Below are 23,433 nucleotides of genomic sequence, written 5' to 3'. Positions count from 1 at the left end.
CGGAGCGAGGGGGACTGAGGAGCGAGGGGTGACTGGTAGCGAGGGAGAATGCGGCGCAAGGGGGACTGAGGAGCGAGGGGGACTGCGGAGCGAGGGGACTGCGGAGCGGGGGGACTGAGGAGCGAGGGGGACTGTGGCGCGAGGTGGACTGGGAGCGCGGGGGGACTTCGGAGCGAGGGGGACTGGTAGCGAGGGAGAATGCGGCGCAAGGGGGACTGAGGAGCGAGGGGGACTGCGGAGCGAGGGGGACTGCGGCACGAGGGGGAATGCGGAGCGAGGGGGACTGCGGAACGAGGGGGACTGAGGAGCGAGGGGGGCTGCGGAGCGAGGGGGACTGGGAGCGAGTGGGACTCCGGAGCGAGGGGGACTGTGGCGCGAGGGGGACTGCGGAGCGAGGGGGAATGAAGCACGAGGGGGACTGCGGAGCGAGGGGGACTGCGGCGCGAGGTGGACTGGGAGCGCGGGGGGACTTCGGAGCGAGGGGGACTGGTAGCGAGGGAGAATGCGGCGCAAGGGGGACTGAGGAGCGAGGGGGACTGCGGAGCGAGGGGGACTGCGGAGCGAGGGGACTGCGGCGCGAGTGGAGAATGCGGCGCGAGGGGGACTGCGGAGCGAGGCGGACTGCGACTAGAGCCCCCATGACTGGGAGCTAGTTGTACACTCAGAGGCCTTCCAAAAGCAGCCAACGCCTTCCCAACTTCCAGCAGCACTTGACCAACCTTTCAAATCTCTTCCAGCAACCCAGTACTCCTACAAACTCTGCAAGAGCCGGTAGCTAGCAATAAGCAACTAACCTGCAGGTTGGATGGATCCTTTTAAGTAGCGCTGGTGGGGCTCCCTCGTGCCGATGTGCGTGATTAGCGTAGAGGTTGATAATGGCAGGTCGTGCATCAAATTGCCGTTACACGCTGACTGACATCACGATCTGCCTACTCTGCATACTGCTGGCGCAAGCACGTACCGCCCACGTTGTCGCCCTTACCAAGATGGCGTTCAGTGTGGGCCATGCCGAAAGTGGGCAGAAGCGAGGCGGACGCCATTTTACCTTCAAAACCATCGGTGCAATGGAGCCGAATTTCATAATGTTTCCGCGGTACCTAATGGATGTCAACTTCAGCACGGAATCAGCCCTTCAAGACTGCACTGAGAAGGAATGAGGGGCACTTTGTCTTTTTCATCAGTGATAGCAAAATCCCAGTGCAGATTGAGCTTTTGTCACCTTAGACATGTCCAAACATTTCTCCTTTATGGTTCGGAATGCTCAGACATGCACTAGAAGAGCTTCCTCTGATCCATGTGCAAGATACGGGAACAAGGTTGCGATGCGGTTTTGTGGCAAAAGGGGGAAACATTTCCAGTGTGGGAGGGAGTCCTACACTGACCTATCATTGAATACCCTGGATGGGAGTCAGCCTCACAGCAGGCATGCCTCTTTTCCAAAGACTCGCAAATAAGGACTTCAGTTAGACATTTGGTTATGATCAAGTGTGGTGCATAGCATTTGATTTAGATGTTCAGAACATCAAGGCCAGTGTCACACTGCAAGCCAACCTGGGTAAATTATTCCACGACCCATCTGCTACTGAAACCCTCATCCATGCCTTTGTTGCCTCTAGATTTAACTGTTCCAATGCTAGCCCCCCACCTCAAATTTTGTTTGGTAACGCTCCTGTGAAGCACCCTGGGACGTTTTACTATGTTAAAGGCACTATGGGGGAGAAATTGAGTATAGTCCCGTTTGGGGCACCAGCCTCACCAGGGCGCTAACAGTAGCGCCCCGGAAACATTTGTGCCCCCGCACCGGAAATTGAGTGGTTGCGCCCCAAAGGGAAGCGCGGCGCTACTGGAGGCGCCCCGCATCCCTCTTGGGATGCTGCGGCACGTCGCGCTGCAGTATTGCAGGCCTTCCTCCCCTTCTTAAGGCGCTAATGGGTGGCGCAACCAACCGAATTTCTCCCCCTATATAACTACAAGTTGTTGTTGTTGTTCCCAGGCTAGTAATCCAGAGGCCTGGACTAATAATCCGGAGACGTGAGTTCAAATCCCATCATGGCAGTTTGTGAATTTGAATTCAGTTAATTAAATAAATTTGGAATAAAAAGCTAGTATCAGTAATGGTGACCATGAAACTATCGCATTGTCATAAAAACCCATCTGGTTCACTAATGTCCTTTAAGGACGTATAGCTGCTCTCCTTACTCTGTCTGGCCTATCCAAACAGTTACAAAAAATTGCAATGGGAATAAAACCGGACGGATCACCTGGCATTGACCTAGGCATTTGGACACGACAACAGCACACCCAGCCCAGTCAGCCCTGCAAATTCCTCCTCACTAACATCTGGGGACTTGTGCCTAAATTGGGAGAGCTGTCCCACAGACTAGTCAAGCAACAGCCTGACATAGTCATACTCACAGAATCATACCTGTCAGCCAATGTCCCAGTCTCCTCCAGCACCATCCTGTCCTGTCCCACTGGCAGGACAGACCCACCAGAGGTGGCTGCACAGTGGTATACAGTCGGGAGGGAGTGGGCCTGGGAGTCCTCAACATTGACCGAAGTCTCCTGGCATCAGGTGAAATATGGGCAAGGAAACCTCCTGCTGGTGATCACCTACCGCCCTCCCTCAGCTGATGAATCAGTTCTCCTCCATGTTGAACACCACTTGGAAGAAGCACTGAGGGTAGCAAAGATGCAGAATGTACGCTGGGTGGGGAAGCTTCATCAACAAGAGTGGCTCAGTAGCATCACTGCTGACCGAGCTGGCGAGTCGTGAAGCCAGTCTGGGCTTGTGGCAAGTGGTGAGAGAACCAACACGAGGGAAAAACCTACTTGACCTCTTCCTCACCAATCTACCTGTCACAGATGCATCTGTCCATGACAATATTGATAGGACTGATCACCGCACAGTCTTTGTGGAGATGAAGACCCATCTTCACACTGAGGACACTCTTCATCATGTTGTGTGGGACTACCACCGTGCTAAATGGGATAGATTAGAACAGATCTAGCAGCTCAAAACTGGGCACCCATGAGGCGCTGTGGGCCATCAGCAGCAGCAGAATTGTATTCCACCACAATCTGTAAACTCATGGCCCGGCATATCCCTCACTCTACCATTACCATCAAGCCAGGGGACCAACCCTGGTTTAATAAGGAGTGTAGAAGAGCAGGCCAGGAGCAGCACCAGGTGTACCTAAAAATGAGGTGCCAACCTGGGGAAGCTGCAACACAGGACTACATGCATGCTAAAAAGCGGAAGCAGCATGCTATAGACAGGGCTAAGCAATCCCACAGCCAACAGATCAGATCAAAGCTCTGCAGTCCTGCCACATCCAGTTGTGAATGGTGGTGGACAATTAAACAACTAACGGGTGGAAGAAGTGCCAAGAATATCCCCATCCTCAATGATGGTGGAGCCCAGCACGTTAGTGCAAAAGACAAGGCTGAAGCGTTAGCAACCTTCTTCAGCCAGAAGTGCCAAGTGGATGATCCATATTGGCCTCCTCCTGAGGTCCCCACCATCACAGAAGCCAATCTTCAGGCAATTCGATTCACTCCACATGGTATCAAGAATGGCTGAACACACTGGATACAGCAAAGGCCCCGACAACATCCCACCTGTAGTGCTGAGGATTTGTGCTCCAGAACTAGCCGCAACTCTAGCCAAGCTGTTCCAGTACAGATACAACATTGGCCTCTAACCTACAAAGTGGAAAATTGCCTAGGTATGTCCTGTACACAAAAAGCAGGACAAATCCAATCCAGCCAATTACTGCCCCATCAGTCTACGCTCAATCATCAGCAAAGTGAAGGAAGGTGTCGTTAACAGTGCTATCAAACATTTACTCCCCAATAATCTGCTCACCAATGTTCAGCTTGGGTTCCGCCAGGACTATTCGACTCCAGACCTCATTACAGCATTGGACCAAACGTGGACAAAAGAGCTGAATTCCAGAGGTGAGGTGAGAGTGACTGCCCTTGACATTAAGGCAGTATTTGACCGAATGTGGCACTAAGGAGCCCTAGTAAAACTGAAGTCAATGGGAATCAGGGGGAAAACTCTCCACTGGTTGGAGTCATACTTAGGGCCAATCATCTCATCCCCAGGACATCGCTGCAGGAGTTCCTCAGGGCAGTGTCTTGGGCCCAACCATCTTCATCTGCTTCATCATTGACCTTCCCTCCATCATAAGGTCAGAAGTGGGGATGTTCGCTGATGACTACACAGTGATCAGTTCCATTCACAACTCCTCAGATAATGAAACAGCCCGTGCCTGCATGTAGCAAGACCTGGACAACATTCAGGTTTAGGCTGATAAGTGGCAAGTAACATTCATGTCACACAAGTGTCAGGCAATGACCATCTCCAAAAGAGAGAGTCTAACCACATCCCCTTGACTTCAACGGCATTACTATCATCAGATCCCCCACCATCACCATCCTGGGGGTCACCATTCACCAGAAACTTAACTGGACCAGCCACATAAATACTGTGGCAACAAGAGCAAGTCAGAGGCTGGGTATCCTGCGGCGAGTGTCTCACCTCCTGACTCCTCAAAGCCTTTCCACCATCTACAAGGCACAAGTCAGGAGTGTGATGGAATACTCTCTGACGTAATAAAACTCACTACGCACTTGGTTTGAGCATAAAGCAAGCTTTAATCAACTTGTTTCAGAACATGGAGGTCTAGTTGCATCCACTAGCTCCTTGTCCATGCCCGAGTATTTATACTCCTTGGACGGCGCCACCAGCTGGCCGTCCAGTGTTATTTCATAGGTAGTTTCTCGATGATGAGATTTATAACACTCTCCACTTGCCTGGATGAGTGCAGCTCCAACAACACTCAAGAAGCTCGACACCATCCAGGACAAAGCAGTCCATTTAATTAGCACCCCATTCACCACCTTAAACATTCACTCCCTCCACCACCGGCGTACCGTGGCTGCAGTGTGTACCATCTACAAGATGCACTGCAGCAACTCGCCAAGGCTTCTTCGGCAGCACCTCACAATCCCTCGACCTCTACCACCTAGAAGGACAAGGGAACACCACCACCTCCAAGTTCCCCTCCAAGTCACACACCATCCTGACTTGGAAATATATCACAACTAGTGGGGGATGAGGAAAGAAAGATTTTTATGGGCCGGAGCAGGTCCAAGATGACACACCTGGTTATGGAACCAAGTCAACCCTCTGTGGTGGACTCAGTAATCTGCTGACAGACAGAAGGGTATGACTGCAGGTCACCATCGATGATTGACCAGCTATCCTGGCTATTAATAGGACCTAAATAGACCTGTCATTTGGAACTGGGCTTCTTCTCACTCAGCTCCAGATAACCCTGCAAAGCACTGCCCTAATCATTCGGGAAATTTTGGCAGAGGGAATATTGCCATTGCTCTGTGAGTTTAGACCTTGTAGTTTTATCAGGTTACAATCTGAGTACAACAGTTTAGCCTATCATCAAAGAGACATGCTACGTTTGTGGGCTCCCTATGCATTGGTTTTTGCTGTCTTGACTCGAGATATGTGGGGCAGGTCCATGTGGAGAAAGAGTGTGTATTTTACATCAGGCAAACAGAAACTCTTTCTTCGTGTATTTTTTACCCACTTGGTCTGGACGCTCTTTAACGTGGAGATGGGTTTCCGTGCATGTCAGGTATATGTCTGGCCAATAAAAACTACACTCAGCTGTGTTTGGAGGATAACCTTTCAGCCACAGCTTTCCACTGTTTTCTCAGATAATGTGGGATGAAAGCTCAAGTCTATTGATCTTCAAGCCTATCCTCACCCATTCCTACAAGTCAGCGTTTCATAGAATGGCAGATAGCTGCTGTGAATAGAATTACATAGAATCTACAGCACAGAAACAGGCCATTCGGTCCAACTGGTCTATGCCAGCATTATGCTCAACATGAGCATACCCTTCTGTCCCTGTGCTTATCTAGCTTCCCCATAAATGCATGTATTAAGAGAAATAAGCTACAAGCCATAGAATGGCTGCAGCATGACTAGAGGAGTCTAGAAGTTAACAGCATCTCTGCTTCTCTCTTTAGAGGGACGCCATGACTCAGAAGATCTGCTTGGGAGAATCTTCCATCATTGAAGATGAATACAATACTAACAATGCCATATTAGAATGGGCAGGAGGTGGAGGTGGAGGTGGCGGAGCAACATATATCTTTAAGGTATACAGATTCTATTCTGAGGTACACAAATATGTTTTCACACACATGCCGTTATTTAAATGAGGCTTTATGCTTATCCCAAAATAAAGTCTTTATTTCCGCTTTATAAAACGCTGAAAGGTCTCCTGATGTTTTCTGTCTATTAGATTCTGTATTTCAGACACAAAGGGCTCGATTTTGTCAATGGGGAGCTTTTGGAGGCAGGGCTCCCACTTTCTGGGTTGTAGTCCTGCCTCCATCGATTTGTGGCCAACCCACACTATTTTCCCATGATTGACCTTGTTAAGCCCGCCCAGCGGGCTCAGCAGACAAATTAAGGGACACCTGGTTACTGGTAATGTCAGTGATTGACATTTCATCTGTCAAGAGCTTTTGACAGATGAAAAATCAACGTTTGACAGCTCTGTGAAGCGACAATCTGTCTTCTAACTTGAGTCCTTCTACTCGGACTCAGTTAGAGAGCTCTCCAGACCAGAAAGCAGAGGCTGCAGCTTTTGACAGTTCAGCGGCCATTCTGCTTTCTGTGCCGGTGAACTGAGGGACTCCCGAGAACTGAAGGAAGGAAGCCTGCAGGAGAAAGTAAAGGTAAGTAAAACTTATTAAAACACTTTACACTTACCTCACACACTTACCTCTGCACACATGCACCCATCACTCCCCTGCACAACTGGCATCTCGACCCCTCCAACTTCTGCAGACTGACGGTCCGCCTCGCTAACTTGGCGTGGTTCGGAGCCATCGGACAGCCCACACTTCAGGGCTAAAAATAGGGATTAGGCAAAAATCTGCCTGTTAACTACCTGTTAACAGGCAGTTAATTGGCACTAATCCCCTTCCCACCTCGGGGAGACGGCTCCCAGCACAGGTCGGGTACTCGCCTCCTGGGACATTGGCACAGAGGCGGGTTGGGGGCGGGATGGGTTCCTGCCCCCCGATTCTGCAATTTTCCCACCACTCCCGCCTCCAAACCCGCCTCCTCGGGGCTTGGAAATTCGAGCCCAAAGTGTTGAGCCTCCCTCAGTCATTTACTATGAGCCCCACCTGGGACACCAAGCAGTGCTTGGAAAGTCTAATCATCGGTGATCTTCTCATGTCCTCTGATCACTTGTGACTCAATCGCACCTTCCAACTGATGTTGCTCATTTGACCAATTGAAGGAGAAAAAAAGAAAGAACTTGCATTTATATAGCATCTTTCACAACCTCACGAAACCTTACAGCCAAGAAGTACTTTTGAAGTTTCGCCATTCCTGTAATGTAGGAGACGCGGCAGCCAATTTGTGCACAGCAAGGTCCTGTAAATCTCTGAATCAGAACGGTTGTGGGTTCGAGTCCCACTCCAGGGACTTGAACACATAAAGCTAGGCTGACACTGCAGTGCAGTGCTGAGGGAGTGCTGCACTGTCGGAGGTGTAGTCTTTCAGATGAGAGATTATCATGAGGCCCTGTCTGCTCTCTCAGGTGGACGTAAAAGATCCCATGGCACTATTTCAAAGAAGAGCTGGGGAGTTATCCCCGGTGTCCTAGCCAATATTTATCCCTCAACCAACATAACAAAAACAGATTATCTGGTCATTATCACCTTGCTGTGCGCAAATTGGCTGCCACATTACAACAGTGACTCCACTTCAAATAATACTTCATTGGCTGTAAAGCACTTTGAGACATCCGGTGGTCGTGAAAGGCGCTATATAAATGCAAGTCTTCCTTTCTTTTCTTTTGCTCTTCTTTGAAATAGTGCCATGGGATCTTTTATATCCACCTGAGAGAGCAGACTGGGCCTTGGTTTAACGTCCCATTCAAAAGACGGCACCTCCGACAGTCCAGCACTCCCTCAGTACTGCACTGAAGTGTCAGATAAGAATATGCTGCCAATCACTTGGAGCTAGATATGGATGAGGCTTGAAGGTTAATGGGATTATTTTCAAACTAGATGATTAATACTCCATGGGTCACAAAGGTCTTCTGGGATGGGGCAGGGGATTGTCTTTTTATGGCAAATAGGAGGTTCTGAATCGATTTCAAAACTATGGGAGTGATTTTGCCAATGGGGAGCTTTAGGAGGCGGGACTCCCACTTACTGGGTTTCAGTCCCGCCTCCATCAACTTCTTGACCTTGTTAAGCCCGCCCAGTGGGTTTAGCAGGCCAATTAAGGGAAAGCCGGTTGCAGAGAACGTCAACGTATGGCGTTTCATCTGTCAAAAATTTTTGACAGATGAATTCTCATCGTTTGACAGCTCTGTGAGGCTGTCAAACAGTGACATTCTCTGCAGTTTGATGAGGTCTTGAATTCAAGACCTCATCAACCTTCTTTCTTTTACAGAAATGAGATGGTTGTTGCATCTGATAATGCAACGGCCATCTGTCATCTGCAACACGGAGGTCCGAGACTCTCCGCATACACACCGACTGAAGCCTGCAGGAAGAAAGAAAGGTAAGTGCACTTTTACTAACACTTTGCGCCTACCTCAGATACTCACCTCTACACTCTTGCACCCATCACTTACCTTCACACCACACTTTTGCACCTGACCCCCGCAGACCCAGTACTCGCCTCGCTGAGCTGGCGGGTTTTGGAGCCTTCGGGAAGCCCGCACTTGTGAGGGCAAAAAGGGGATAATCCTATTTTTTGCCTGTTAACTACCTGTTAACAGGCAGTTAATAGGCTTTAATCCCTTCCCGCCTCCAAGGAGACGGGACCCGGCGCAGGTCGGGTACTCGCCTCCTGGGACATTGGCACAGAGGCGGGTTGGGGGCGGGATGGGTTCCTGCCCCCCGATTCTGCAATTTTCCCACCACTCCCGCCTCCAAACCCGCCTCCTCGGGGCTTGGAAATTCGAGCCCAAAGTGTTGAGCCTCCCTCAGTCATTTACTATGAGCCCCACCTGGGACACCAAGCAGTGCTTGGAAAGTCTAATCATCGGTGATCTTCTCATGTCCTCTGATCACTTGTGACTCAATCGCACCTTCCAACTGATGTTGCTCATTTGACCAATTGAAGGAGAAAAAAAGAAAGAACTTGCATTTATATAGCATCTTTCACAACCTCACGAAACCTTACAGCCAAGAAGTACTTTTGAAGTTTCGCCATTCCTGTAATGTAGGAGACGCGGCAGCCAATTTGTGCACAGCAAGGTCCTGTAAATCTCTGAATCAGAACGGTTGTGGGTTCGAGTCCCACTCCAGGGACTTGAACACATAAAGCTAGGCTGACACTGCAGTGCAGTGCTGAGGGAGTGCTGCACTGTCGGAGGTGTAGTCTTTCAGATGAGAGATTATCATGAGGCCCTGTCTGCTCTCTCAGGTGGACGTAAAAGATCCCATGGCACTATTTCAAAGAAGAGCTGGGGAGTTATCCCCGGTGTCCTAGCCAATATTTATCCCTCAACCAACATAACAAAAACAGATTATCTGGTCATTATCACCTTGCTGTGCGCAAATTGGCTGCCACATTACAACAGTGACTCCACTTCAAATAATACTTCATTGGCTGTAAAGCACTTTGAGACATCCGGTGGTCGTGAAAGGCGCTATATAAATGCAAGTCTTCCTTTCTTTTCTTTTGCTCTTCTTTGAAATAGTGCCATGGGATCTTTTATATCCACCTGAGAGAGCAGACTGGGCCTTGGTTTAACGTCCCATTCAAAAGACGGCACCTCCGACAGTCCAGCACTCCCTCAGTACTGCACTGAAGTGTCAGATAAGAATATGCTGCCAATCACTTGGAGCTAGATATGGATGAGGCTTGAAGGTTAATGGGATTATTTTCAAACTAGATGATTAATACTCCATGGGTCACAAAGGTCTTCTGGGATGGGGCAGGGGATTGTCTTTTTATGGCAAATAGGAGGTTCTGAATCGATTTCAAAACTATGGGAGTGATTTTGCCAATGGGGAGCTTTAGGAGGCGGGACTCCCACTTACTGGGTTTCAGTCCCGCCTCCATCAACTTCTTGACCTTGTTAAGCCCGCCCAGTGGGTTTAGCAGGCCAATTAAGGGAAAGCCGGTTGCAGAGAACGTCAACGTATGGCGTTTCATCTGTCAAAAATTTTTGACAGATGAATTCTCATCGTTTGACAGCTCTGTGAGGCTGTCAAACAGTGACATTCTCTGCAGTTTGATGAGGTCTTGAATTCAAGACCTCATCAACCTTCTTTCTTTTACAGAAATGAGATGGTTGTTGCATCTGATAATGCAACGGCCATCTGTCATCTGCAACACGGAGGTCCGAGACTCTCCGCATACACACCGACTGAAGCCTGCAGGAAGAAAGAAAGGTAAGTGCACTTTTACTAACACTTTGCGCCTACCTCAGATACTCACCTCTACACTCTTGCACCCATCACTTACCTTCACACCACACTTTTGCACCTGACCCCCGCAGACCCAGTACTCGCCTCGCTGAGCTGGCGGGTTTTGGAGCCTTCGGGAAGCCCGCACTTGTGAGGGCAAAAAGGGGATAATCCTATTTTTTGCCTGTTAACTACCTGTTAACAGGCAGTTAATAGGCTTTAATCCCTTCCCGCCTCCAAGGAGACGGGACCCGGCGCAGGACGGCTATCCGCCTCCTAGGAAGATGGCATGGGGGCGGGTTGGCCTCCCCAGGGCTGGCAAAATTGCCCCCATAGGTACAGAATAAAATGGTTATTTGATGTGGTTGAATTATGTTTTTCTGTGCAGATGGAGAATGCGGTACCAGTGCCACTGTTGATTGCTGCAGGTGGGGGTGGAAAGGCGTACTTGGAGGACCCAGATGCATTAATAGATGATTTTGTGATGGAACAATATGAAAATGACACATCAGTGCCCGGATTCAATGGCCAAATAGGGGCAGCAGGTTAGTGAGCAAAAAAAGTGACTTGTAATCTTCTTTGACCAGGTACCTCGAGTTCACAGTAGGGCAGGATGACATGGTTACAGCAAGATAAAGAAACCATTGTAGTCTTTTGTTTAGCGATGCTTCACTGTAACTCTTGTGGTATGCCTTCCAAAAACAGCCTTAGAGATTTTTTTGTAGTTAGCATGAATAGTTCAAGTACTCCTGCCTGATAGGTTTGCAATTGAAAGGCTATGACTATCTAATCTGCTGGCCTCAGTTAGGTCTCGATGGCTGTTCTCTGATCCACTGTCTAGTACACCTAGGAATGACATCTCCCTGAGGCATTGGAACCACAGGCAGTGTTCTTGGGTTGTGAATGATACTGGCAAGGCTGCATTTATTGCCCATCCCAAGAACACGGCTTTAAAAATTCAAGACTGAGATTGATAGATTTTTGTTAGGCAAAGGTATTAAGGGTTTCAGAACCCAGGCAGGTAGATAGAGTTAGATACAGATCAGCCCTGATATAATTGAATGGCGGAACAGGCTCGAGGGGCTGAATGGTCTCCTCCTGTTCCTATGTTTGATAGAGAAAATGTTTCCGTTTGTGGGGGAATCCAAAACTAGGGACCATAAATGTAAGCTAGTCAATAATAAATTCAATAGGGAATTCAGGAGAATCTTCTTTACCCAGCGAGTGGTTAAAATGTGGAAGTCGCCACCACAGGGAGTGGTTGAGACAAATAGCGTAGATGCCTTTAAGAGGTGGATAGATAAGTACACGAGGGAGAAAGGAATAGAAGGATATGCTGATAGGGTGAGATGAAGTAGAGTGGGAGGAGGCTTCTGTGGAGCATAAACACCGGCATAGACCAGTTGGGCCGAATGGCCTGTTTCTGTGCTGTAAATTCTCTGTAATCCTGAGGCATTGATGTTTTAGTAATGGGTGATCCTGGAACTAGCATCACTCTGATATAGGGTCTCCCTGGAATTGGTACCACTCCAAATCAGTCACATCCTGGGAAGGCAACTTACTGTCTTTGGGTTGGGAGGCGACTGTTCAGCTGCCGAGTTTCCAGGTCACGTCTGAATAAAGAGGATGAAGATAGGCTTGATTAAAGCTAGAGAAGGTAGCTAAATGAGACAAAGGTTGTCAATAAGATAGTCATTAATGAGTGCACGGTATATCTTTAGTCTAATTTGATTGCTTGTAACTTCTGTCCTGCAGGAGGAGGCGGAGGTTGGAATGACATCACAAAGTTTCCCTGGGCAGGAAAGTCTCTCATGGAAGGTGCTAATGGGGGCAGTGCATGTCCCCAGGCTCTGAAGAAGCTGCAGTGGGCAACGCATGGAGGCTTTGGAGGGGGTGGTGGGGCTTGCACGTCAGGAGGAGGAGGTGGTGGATACAGAGGTAAGTCCCGGCAAACCATATTGTATTCATGAATCATTAGGATGCTGTTGAGTTGTACATTAAGACTAAGAGATCAATAACGTTTGCCCACCTCTGCTCGCTTTCAACTTTTAAGGTGCCATATTCTTTCTTCTGAGATCTACAAAAGAATTACTCCCAATTCTCTTGGTTGCCCTCCCACCCCCCTCCCCCCCAACATCCCCAGTTTAGTCTTGTAAAGCTGGTGGCCATTTGGATAGCCCCAGCGCCAGTAAGGGACAGGAGTGCCTGCCTTTATCCTGGTTTCTGGATAGCCCCAGCACCAGTAACAGGTAGGAGTGCCTGCCTTTATCCTGGTTTCTGGATAGTCCCAGCGCCAGTAACAGATGGGAATGCCTGTCTTTATCCTGGTTTCTGGATAGCCCCAACGCCAGTAAGGGATGGGAGTGCCTGCCTTTACCCTGCTTTCAGACGCACTGTTTGGACCGGAGGCCAAGTTAAGTGCCACTTCATTGGGTGTCCTCGAAGAACAGGGAACATAGTGCATATGTTGGGGAATTGTTTAGTTCCTTGCCAACATGCACTGTCATTTTGTAAACCAACCAACATCATTGAACCAAAAATGAGAATAACCTGGAATGAAATTCAGGCCTTTACAATAAAAAAAAACTGCAACTGATACAGTTGTATGATTCTGTGGCGACACGCCACCATTGGACATAATCCGCTCACGGCGGCACGGACAGTTTACGCAGGCGCACTGCCGGCAGCAGCCGCCCCCAGCCGGGGGCCCTTTCCTCCGGCAACTTGTTTCCCGCAGGGACAGGCTGCCGGGAGCACTTCCTGTCTGGGGAGTATTTAAGTGGTTGCGCGGGCTTTTCAAGCTCTCTTTTTGCCATGATGTAAATTAAAGCAGTTGTGTTCCATCAACTCTGGTCTCGACTCCCACATTTGCCGCGGTATCTCAACACTGGTGACCCCGACGCTCAGGACGAATCCTAAGCTAGCATGGCGGATACAAACGCAGTCACGGTTAAACTACCGGACTTTTGGGAGAACTTGGCCGAGGCCTGGTTCGTTCAAGCCGAGTCCAGATTCCGGCTGAGAAGCAATACAGTCGACGCCACGAAGTACGACTACCTCGTCGCCTCTCTCACCTATGCCACAGTCCCCAAGGTTTGGGCAGCGCTGCAGGATCCACCAGAGGAAGGCAAGTCCGAACATCTGAAGGCCACGCTTCTTAAAAAATTTCAGGCTTCCTCTTACCAGCGCAACTGCCAACTCCCCGACCTCCCAGGCCTTGGTGATGCTTCACCATCAGACCTGCTTTCCCATATGCTGTCCCTCTCGGACGACAAAAACCCCGGCGCCCTCTTTCGCACGCTTTTCATTCGGCAGCTCCCCGCCAGCATCCGCCCGCTCATTGTGGAGTCTGGCTCCACGGACCTGAATGAGATAGCCGAAAAGGCCGACCGGCTGCTCTCCGCGCAGACCGCCCGCGACGTCGCGCCCGACCTCACGGCAACGACCACGTGGTCCCCCCGGCCCACTAGGCCCGACCGCCCTTCCACTCCGGGTCACTGCTACTACCACACCCGTTTTGGCACTAGGGTCCAATGTTGCACGCCACTGTGCACTTTCAAACCCCCCCCCGCACCGGCCCCCACGATGGCCGCGGGGCAAAAGGGGCCCCTACTGTACGTCACCGACGACAGCACCAACCGCCGATTCCTGTGCGACACAGGAGCCCAGCACAGCATCACCCCCGCCTCCGCCCTTGAAATCCAACGCGGCGCACGGGGTATCACGCTGGCCACAGCCAATGGCTCTAACATCCGCACATACGGCACCCGCATGGTCACGCTCGACCTCGCAGGCCACCGCTACCGCTGGGAGTTCCTCACAGCCAAGGTCCTCTGCCCACTCATCGGCGCCGACTTCCTACGCGCCCACGGCCTCCTTGTCGACATTCCAAGGCACCGCCTCGTCGACATCAACACTATGGCCCCCATCCCTGGCGCATTCACCCCGGCTCATTCGGCCGGCCTGACGACCTAATGCCTCGCCAGAGCCACGGACGACTACTCGGCACTACTAGCCGAGTTTCCCACCCTCACTAACCCGACCTTTTCGGCCAAAGCCGCCAAACACGGTGTGGAGCACTATATCCCCACCACCGGCCCCCCGGTCTCTGCCCACGCCCGCAGACTCAACACGGCCAAGCTGGAAATCGCGCGGGTCGAGTTCACCACCATGGAGCAACTCGGCATCATCCGCCGCTCCTGCAGCCCTTGGGCCTCGCCCCTCCAGATCGCCCCCAAGCCCGGCGGAGGCTGGCGCCCCTGCGGGGACTACCGCCGCCTCAACGACGCCACCACCCCCGACCGATACCCGCATGTGGTGTATGTAACCTGTTCCACCTTAAGAGAACTTAAGCCTGTTCCACCTTAAGAGATGTACTACTTTCTCTGGCTGCTGTATACGTAATACCGGTGGTGACCACCGGTATATAAGCACTGTGTAGTAATATTGTATTTTGTATAGTCCTGACCTCCAACCAGTAAAGACCTGTTGAACTTTAATCTTGTAGTCTGTGTTAGTAATTACAACTAGAACACACAGACTTAACACCGCACATCCAGGACTTCTCGGCCCGACTGGCCGGACGAACCGTCTTCTCCAAGGTCGACCTGGTGCGCGGTTACCACCAAGTCCCCATACACCCCGTGGACATCCCCAAAACGGCTGTCATCACCCCATTCGGCCTGTTCGAGTTCCTGAGGACGCCCTTCGGCCTCAAGAATGCAGCCCAGGCTTTCCAGCGACTTATGGACTCAGTCCTCCGGGACCTGAACTTCCTATTCGTCTATCTAGACGACATTCTCGTGGCCAGCTCCTCCAAACAGGAACACCTCGAACACCTTCGCATCCTGTTCGGGCGCCTAGCCCAACACGGGCTCATCCTCAGCCCGGCGAAGTGCCAATTCGGCCTAGCCGAGATCGATTTTCTCGGCCACCACATCACCCCTGCTGGGGCCGTCCCCCTGCCCAACAAGGTGCAGGCCGTCCAGCAATTCCCCCGCCCCAAAACCATCAAGGGCCTCCAGGAGTTCCTCGGGATGGTAAACTTATACAACAGGTTCATCCCCAGAGCTGCAGCCCTCATGAAGCCCCTATATGACTCCCTCCGAGGTAAATCCGGCAAGATGGCCGTAGCCTGGGCCGCTGACAGGTCAGCCGCCTTCGACGCCACCAAAAACGCGCTCGCTGACGCCACCCTGCTCGCGCACCCGAGGGCCGATGCCCGGGTCACGCTCGCCACCGACCATGCGGTCTGAGCCGTGTTCGAGCAGTGGCTCAATGGCGCGTGGCAGCCACTTGCCTTCTACAGCCGCCAACTGCGCCCCCCGGAGGTCAAATACTCTACTTTCGACCGCGAACTCCTCGCGCTCCACCTGTCGGTCCGCCATTTCAGGTTCCTCCTGGAGGGCCGCCCCTTTACCGCGTACGTGGACCACAAGCCGCTCACATACGCGATGGCCAAGAACACCGAACCCTGGTCCGCTAGGCAGCAACGCCAGCTCGCGGCCGTGTCCGAGTTTACCACGGACATCCAGCACGTCTCCGGTAGAGACAACGTTGTCGCCGACTGCCTTTCCCGTCCCGCCATCTGCGCGAATCACCTAGCGGTCGACTACGCGCAACTAGCAGCGGCCCAGCTTACGGACCCAGACCTCCTCTCGGCGGCTACCAGCCTGCCAGGGCTACGCCTAGCCAAGGTCGCGTACGGGCCCGAAGCCACGGCAGTCACTTGCGACGTATCACTTGGCCAACCCAGGCCGGTCGTCTCTGCAACCTGGCGCCGCCGCATCTTCGACGCGCTCCACGGGCTCTTCCATCCGGGTTCCCGCGCATCCGTCAAACTCCTCTCCCAGTGCTTCGTCTGGCGCGGCCTCAGCAAAGATGTTCGGACTTGGGCCACCTCCTGCCTCGCCTGCCAACGGGCTAAGATACAGCTGCACACAAAAGCACCCCTGGGAGACTTCGAGGTACCCAGCCGCCGCTTCGACCACGTACACGTCGACATCGTCGGTCCTCTGCCGCCATCGCAAGGCCAAACTTATCTCCTCACGATGGTCGACCGCTACACACGCTGGCCCGAGGCAGTGCCGCTGACATCCACCACCACAGCCGACATCGCCAGGGCGTTCGTTAACACCTGGGTCGCGAGGTTCAGCGTACCGGCTGACATAACCTCCGACAGAGGCGCCCAGTTCACCTCCGAACTCTGGACGGCCACAGCACGCAACCTCAGGGTGACGCTCCACCGAACCACGGCGTACCACCCGCAGGCCAACGGGCTGTGTGAATGCTTCCACAGGTCACTCAAGGCCTCACTCCGCGCCAGCCTGCAGGACAGTACCTGGACTGACCGCCTACCGTGGGTGCTACTAGGCCTACGCACCGCGGTCAAGGAAGACCTCCAGTCCTCAGCAGCGGAGTTAGTCTACGGACAACCGCTGCGCGTACCAGGCGAATTCCTCCCGGAGGCTACCACGCCTTGGTCGGCCGAACAGCAGCGGCTCAACTTTTTCTCTTCCGCTCAACAGTTCGCCCCACTTCCGGTCAACCGACACGGCGAACTCGCACCTCACGTCCCGCCAAACTTACAGCAGGCACGCTTCGTCTTCGTGCGACATGACGCGCACCGCGGACCCCTGCGTCCCCCGTACGACGGACCGTACGAGGTACTACAAACCGGGGACAAGGTCTTCAAGCTGTGACTCGGCGACAGGGTCGAAACAGTCTCCATCGACCGACTCAAACCAGCACACACAGAACCAGGGGAACAGGTCCCCGTGGCCCGGCCTCCAACTAGAGGCCGTCCCGCCAGCAAACCAGCACAGCCAGCGGCGAACCGCCCGGCCCCACCAACTAGACCGGCGGCCACTCAGAGCCGCTCCGGCAGAACCATTAGACCACCATCACGACTCGTCCACTCCTCCTAAGCAGATTCTGGGGGGAGCTCTGTGGCGACACGCCACCATTGGACATAATCCGCTCACGGCGGCACGGACAGTTTACGCAGGCGCACTGCCGGCAGCAGCCGCCCCCAGCCGGGGGCCCTTTCCTCCGGCAACTTGTTTCCCGCAGGGACAGGCTGCCGGGAGCACTTCCTGTCTGGGGAGTATTTAAGTGGTTGCGTGGGCTTTTCAAGCTCTCTTTTTGCCATGATGTAAATTAAAGCAGTTGTGTTCCATCAACTCTGGTCTCGACTGCCACGTTTTCCGCGGTATCTCAACAATGCGGAATTTTTGATGTGCTAATATATCTGTTCATTATAAATTATAGTGCTGTAGTATCAATTTAGCAAATGACATTACAGCCAACCAGTAAATTCAAGGTCATTTCAGTTCAAACCACTTCCTTGCATCCAGCTGAGATAAGTGCTACCTTCTCCCTCATTATTACCATTAAATGATGGGTCAGTGCACTTTTTTTCCCCCATTTCTGTCTCCGCATCAGAGCAGTCGCTCTGATTTAGAGCAGCGAATGGATCTCCAACTGTGAGTAAAGTTGAATAACTGGCCCCCTTGGTTTTGTACTGGTCCTGAGATGATCAGAATCCTCCTGCATGCCTGCCTGTAAGTCATTCATCACAGGGTTAGTTTTGCTGGATCTGATCCTTCCTATGTGCTGGTAAACATAGACACGGTAACGTCAATAAAACCGGAAGCTGACAAGTCATCGGAAACGTCGGACTTAGAAGTCAGAGGCGACCTGGTAAACCAGGGTGTGCTGGCAAACTTCCCTCTGCAGCCCAGACAAAATTTCCCTGTTGATTGGGGCATTGATTTTCAGGGTTATCAGGGGCTGAGCAGGGAAAAGCCCAACTCCAAGTGAGAAACTAACAGGTCAAAGGAAATGTACCATAGAAAAAAAAAGACTATAGCACCTTTCAAGACCTCAGGACATCCCAACGCGCTTCATAGCCAATTAAGTACTTTTGAAGTGTTCTCGTTCTCACACTGAAGTACAATGTGTGCAGGTTACTCCCTTAAGGCCCCAGAAGAATCTCCCAGGTTGGTTCTGAAGATCTCTCCTGCCGAGATATCATAAATGCCAAGAAGCAAAATTTAAATCCTTTCAGAACCGAACTAATATAATTAAAATGCACGCAGATAGAATTGAAACATTTAAATTGCATTGAACTCTGGGAGTCTTAAGTTTATCCAGCACAGAAGTGACATCACAACAAGGAGACTTGCCTTTCTATCGCTCTTTTCATGACCTCAGGACGTCCCAAAGTATTTACAGCCAATTAAGTACTTTTTGAAGTGTAGTCACTGTTGTAATGTAGGAAACGTGGCAGCCAATTTGCGCATAGCAAGCTCCTGGAATGGGACCAACATCCTTGCAGGGAGGTTTGTAGTGCTGTTGGGGGAGGGTTTAAACTAACTTGGGAGGGGGATGGGATACGGAGTGGAGCTATAGTAAGGGGTGATGCACAGCCAAATATAGAGGAAAAAACAAGTCAGCCTGGAAGGCAGAGCAAATATGTAACGGCACAAGGGAGTAGGGCAAGGCTGGATGGCATTTATTTTAATGTAAGGAATCTTGCGAGTAAGGCAGATGAATTGAAGGTGTTGATGAACACATGAGAGTATGATATTGTTGCTATCACAGAGACATGGTTGAGGGAGGGGCAGGACTGGCAGCTCAATATTCCAGGGTATAGAATCTTCAGGCGAGACAGAGGGGGGTGTAAAAGAGGAGGGGCTGTCGCAATATTAACCAAGGAGTCAATTACTGCTGTAAGGAGGGATGATATCTTAGCAGGTTCCTCTAATGAGGCCATATGGGTAGAACTTAAAAACAAAAAGGGGGCAAGCACTTTGCTGGGAGTGTACTATGGGCCCCCAAACAGTCAGGGGGAGATAGAGGAACAGATATGTAGGCAAATCTCAGAGAAGTGTAGAAATAATAGGGTAATAATAGTAGGGGATTTCAACTTCCCCAATATTAACTGGGATAGTCAGAGAGTGAAAGGCTTAGAGGGTGCGGAATTCTTAAAGTGCATCCAGGAGAGCTTTTTTGAGCCAGCATGTAGAAAGTCTTACAAGAGAGGGGACGGTACTGGACCTAATTCTAGGGAATGTAGCCGGGCAAGTGGTAGAAGTGTCAGTAGGAGAGCATTTTGGTAACAGCGACCATAATTCGGTGAGATTTAAGGTAGTCATGGAAAAGGACAAAGATGGACCGGAAATAAAGGTTCTAAATTGGGGGAAGGCCGATTTTAATATGATAAGGCAGGATCTGGCCAAAGTGGACTGGGATCAGCTACTTGTAGGAAAATCCACATCAGAGCAGTGGGAGTCTTTCAGAAAGGAAATAGAGAGAGTACAACGCCAACATGTTCCCGTAAAGGTCAAGGGTGGGACCAACAAGCCCAGGGAACCCTGGATGTCAAGGGATATGCAAGAATGGATTAGGAAAAAAAGGGAGGCTTTTGACAGATACAAAGGATTAAAAACAGTGGAAGCCCTAGAGGAGTATAGAAAGTGCAGGGGGGGTACTTAAAAAAGAAATTAGGAGAGCGAAGAGGGGAGATGAAAAAACACTGGCGGGCAAAATAAAGGAAAATCCCAAGGTGTTTTATAAGTATATTAAAGGCAAGAGGATAACCAGGGAAAGAGTAGGGCCCATTAGGGACCAAAGTGGCAATCTGTGTGTAGAGCCGGAAGATGTAGGTGAGGTTTTAAATGAATATTTTGCATCTGTGTTCACTATGGAGAAGGACGATGTAGGCATAGAAATCAGGCAGGGGGATTGTGGTATACTTGAACAAATTAGTATTGAGAGGGAGGAGGTACTAGCGGTTTTAGCGGGCTTAAAAGTGGATAAATCCCCAGGCCCAGACGAGACGTATCCCAGGCTGCTGTATGAGGCAAGGGAGGAGATTGCAGGGGCTCTGACACAAATTTTCAGAACCTCTCTGGCCACAGGGGAGGTGCCAGAGGACTGGAGGACAGCTAATGTAGTACCATTATTCAAGAAGGGTAGTAGGGATAAACCAGGGAATTACAGGCCAGTGAGCCTAACATCAGTGGTAGGGAAATTATTGGAAAAAATTCTGAGGGACAGAATTAGTCTCCACTTGGAGAGGCAAGGATTAATCAAGGATAGTCAGCATGGCTTTGTCAGGGGGAGATCATGCCTAACCAATTTGATTGAATTTTTCGAGGGGGTGACTAGGTGTGTGGATGAGGGTAGTGCAGTTGATGTAGTCTACATGGACTTCAGTAAGGCTTTTGACAAAGTCCCGCATGGGAGACTGGTCAAGAAGGTAAGAACCCATGGGATCCAGGGCAATTTGGCACATTGAATCCAAAATTGGCTTAGTGGCAGGAGGCAGAGGGTGATGGTCGAAGGTTGTTTTTGTGACTGGAAGCCTGTGTCCAGTGGTGTACCGCAGGGATCGGTGCTGGGTCCTTTGCTGTTTGTAGTGTACAGTAATGATTTAGATATGAATGTAGGAGGTATGATCAGTAAGTTCGCAGATGACACGAAAATTGGTGGAGTGGTAAATAGCGAGGAGCGAAGCCTCAGGCTACAGGACGATATAGATGGGTTGGTTAGATGGGCAGAACAGTGGCAAATGGAATTTAACCCTGAAAAATGTGAGGTGATGCATTTTGGGAGGACTAACAAGGCAAGGGAATACACAATGAATGGTAGGACCCTAGGAAGGACAGAGGATCAGAAGGACCTTGGTGTGCATGTACATAGATCCCTGAAGGCAGCAGGACAGGTAGGTTTAAGGTGGTTAAAAAGGCATATGGGATACTTGCCTTCATTAGCCGGGGCATAGAATATAAGAGCAGGGAGGTTATGATGGAGCTGTACAAAACGCTAGTTAGGCCACAGCTGGAATACTGTGTGCAGTTCTGGTCGCCACACTATAGGAAGGATGTGAGTGCATTGGAGAGGGTGCAGAGGAGATTCACCAGGATGTCACCTGGGCTGGAGCGCTTCAGCTATGAAGAGAGACTGGACAGGCTGGGGTTGTATTCCTTAGAGCAGAGAAGGCTGAGGGGGGACCTGATTGAGGTGTACAAAATTATATGGGGCAGAGATAGGGTAGATAGAAAGGAACTTTTCCCCTTAGTAAAGGGGTCAATAACCAGGGGGCATAGTTTCAAGATAAGGGGCATGAGGGTTAGAGGGGATTTGAGGAAAACTTTTTCACCTAGAGGGTGGTTGGAATCTGGAACTCACTGCCTGAAAGGGTGGTAGAGGCAGGAACCCTCACAACATTCAAGAAGCATTTAGATGAGCACTTGAAACGCCATAGCATACAAGGCTATGGACCAAGTGCTGGAAAATGGGATTAGAATAGACAGGGCTTGATAGCCGGTGCGGACACGATGGGCCGAAGGGCCTCTTTCTATGCTGTATAACTCTATGGGCTGGATTTTCATTCAGAAATCGGGTTGGAGGGGGGACTACAACTTTCGGGGTTGTAGTCCCGCCTCCATCGAGATGCAGCCAATCCACATTATTTTAACTTGATTGACCTTGTTGAGCCTGCCCAGCAGGGCCACCCGGCAACAGGTGACATCACAGACTGAAATTTCATCTGTCTAAAGGTTTTGACAGATGAAATATCAGTGTTTCACAGCTGTTTGAAGCTGTCAAACACTGACAGTCTTACTTCTAACATGAGTCCTTCTCCACAGACTCAGTTAGAAATCTCTCCTGCACAGAAAGCTGCAGGCTGTCACTTTTGACAGTTCGCAGCCATTCTGCTTTCTGTGCTGGCGAGATGAAGGAGTCCCCGAACCTAAAGGAAGGAAGGCTGAAAAAGTAAGAAAAGGTGATTTACACTTCTTTAGACACACCAAACAAACTTACCTTTGCACTCATGCGCACATCACTCACCTGAAAACTGACATCTCGACCCCTCCAAGTCCTTCAACCCGACGGCCCAACTCCTCCAACTTGGCGTGGTTTGGAGCCATCGGGAATCCCACACTTCAACCTTAAAAATAGGGATTAGGCTAAAAACTGCCTGTTAACTACCTGTTAACAGGCAGTTAATTGGCAGTAATCCCTTCCCGCCCCGAGGAGGTGGGACCCAGTGCGGGGCGGGTACCCGCTTCCTTTGAAACTGGCATGGAGGCGGGTTGGGGTCGGGATCCCCAATTTCAGGAATTTAACCCCCCACACGCCTCCAATCCCGACTCCACGGCACACTGAAAATCGAGCCCTATGACTCCCACAAACAGCAGTGAGATAATGACCAGGTAGTCTGTTTTAGTGATGTTGGTTGAGAGATAAATATTGACCAGGACACTGGGGTGAACTCCCCTACTCTTCTTCAAAATAGAGTCTTTTACATCCACCTGAGGGGGACAAGCAGGGTCTCAGTTTAACACCTCATTTGAACGACATCAGCTCCGACAGTGCAGCACTCCCTCAGTCTAGATTATGTGCTCATGTCTCTGGAATTGGGACTTGAACCCACAACCTTCTGACCCAGAGGCGAGAGTGCTACCACTGAACCAAGGCTGACACCTTGTAAATGACACCTTAAATGTAAGGTGTAGCTGAACAACAGTATAAATAATAAGTGTGAGGTTCTCTGTTTCCGTCACCTCTTTCAGGTGGAGATGCGTCTGTAGCTGATGGGATCACAGCAGATGGCCATGATGGAATTTCATTTGTCAGTCAAGCTGGAGAGATCTACCTCCACCCATTGGCAGGTAAAGAGAAAAGATGGGCAGCCAATCTGGGGCTTATTTACATATTGAAATGAGCCATTCTTCAACAAAGCCTCGTGCTTTTTAACAATGATTTACTCTTGTTCAGTTTGGTTCTGTATCAGTGTACAAGGGTTTGACCTGCAAGGGCATTATAATCGTCCTCAGCAGCTGGGACTCAGTAGGGGAAAATTCAAGCACCATCATAGGACCATAGGAACAGTAGTAGGCCATTCAGCCCCTCAAGCCTGTTCCGCCATTCACTGAG

The 23,433-nt window shown here is 50.7% G+C and overlaps 1 protein-coding gene across 2 annotated transcripts in view; it reads left to right on the top strand.

Moving 5' to 3' along the window:
• Positions 1–23,433, top strand: part of ltk (leukocyte receptor tyrosine kinase) — a 372,023-nt gene that overhangs the window by 274,388 nt on the left and 74,202 nt on the right. For both annotated transcript variants that reach the window (XM_086003657.1, XM_086003656.1), the window contains 4 exons: positions 6,061–6,192; positions 10,874–11,030; positions 12,241–12,423; positions 23,070–23,168. In XM_086003657.1, the coding sequence (XP_085859783.1) occupies positions 6,061–6,192; positions 10,874–11,030; positions 12,241–12,423; positions 23,070–23,168 (571 nt within the window). The remainder of the gene's footprint in view (positions 1–6,060; positions 6,193–10,873; positions 11,031–12,240; positions 12,424–23,069; positions 23,169–23,433) is intronic.

The sequence above is a fragment of the Somniosus microcephalus genome, chromosome 12, assembly GCF_052327205.1.
Source record: "Somniosus microcephalus isolate GS21.2 chromosome 12, FLI_Smic_1.0, whole genome shotgun sequence".
In the NCBI taxonomy this organism is placed as follows: domain Eukaryota; kingdom Metazoa; phylum Chordata; class Chondrichthyes; order Squaliformes; family Somniosidae; genus Somniosus; species Somniosus microcephalus.
Note: the sequence above shows the minus strand (reverse complement) of the source record. Positions and strands in the feature narration are given on the sequence as shown.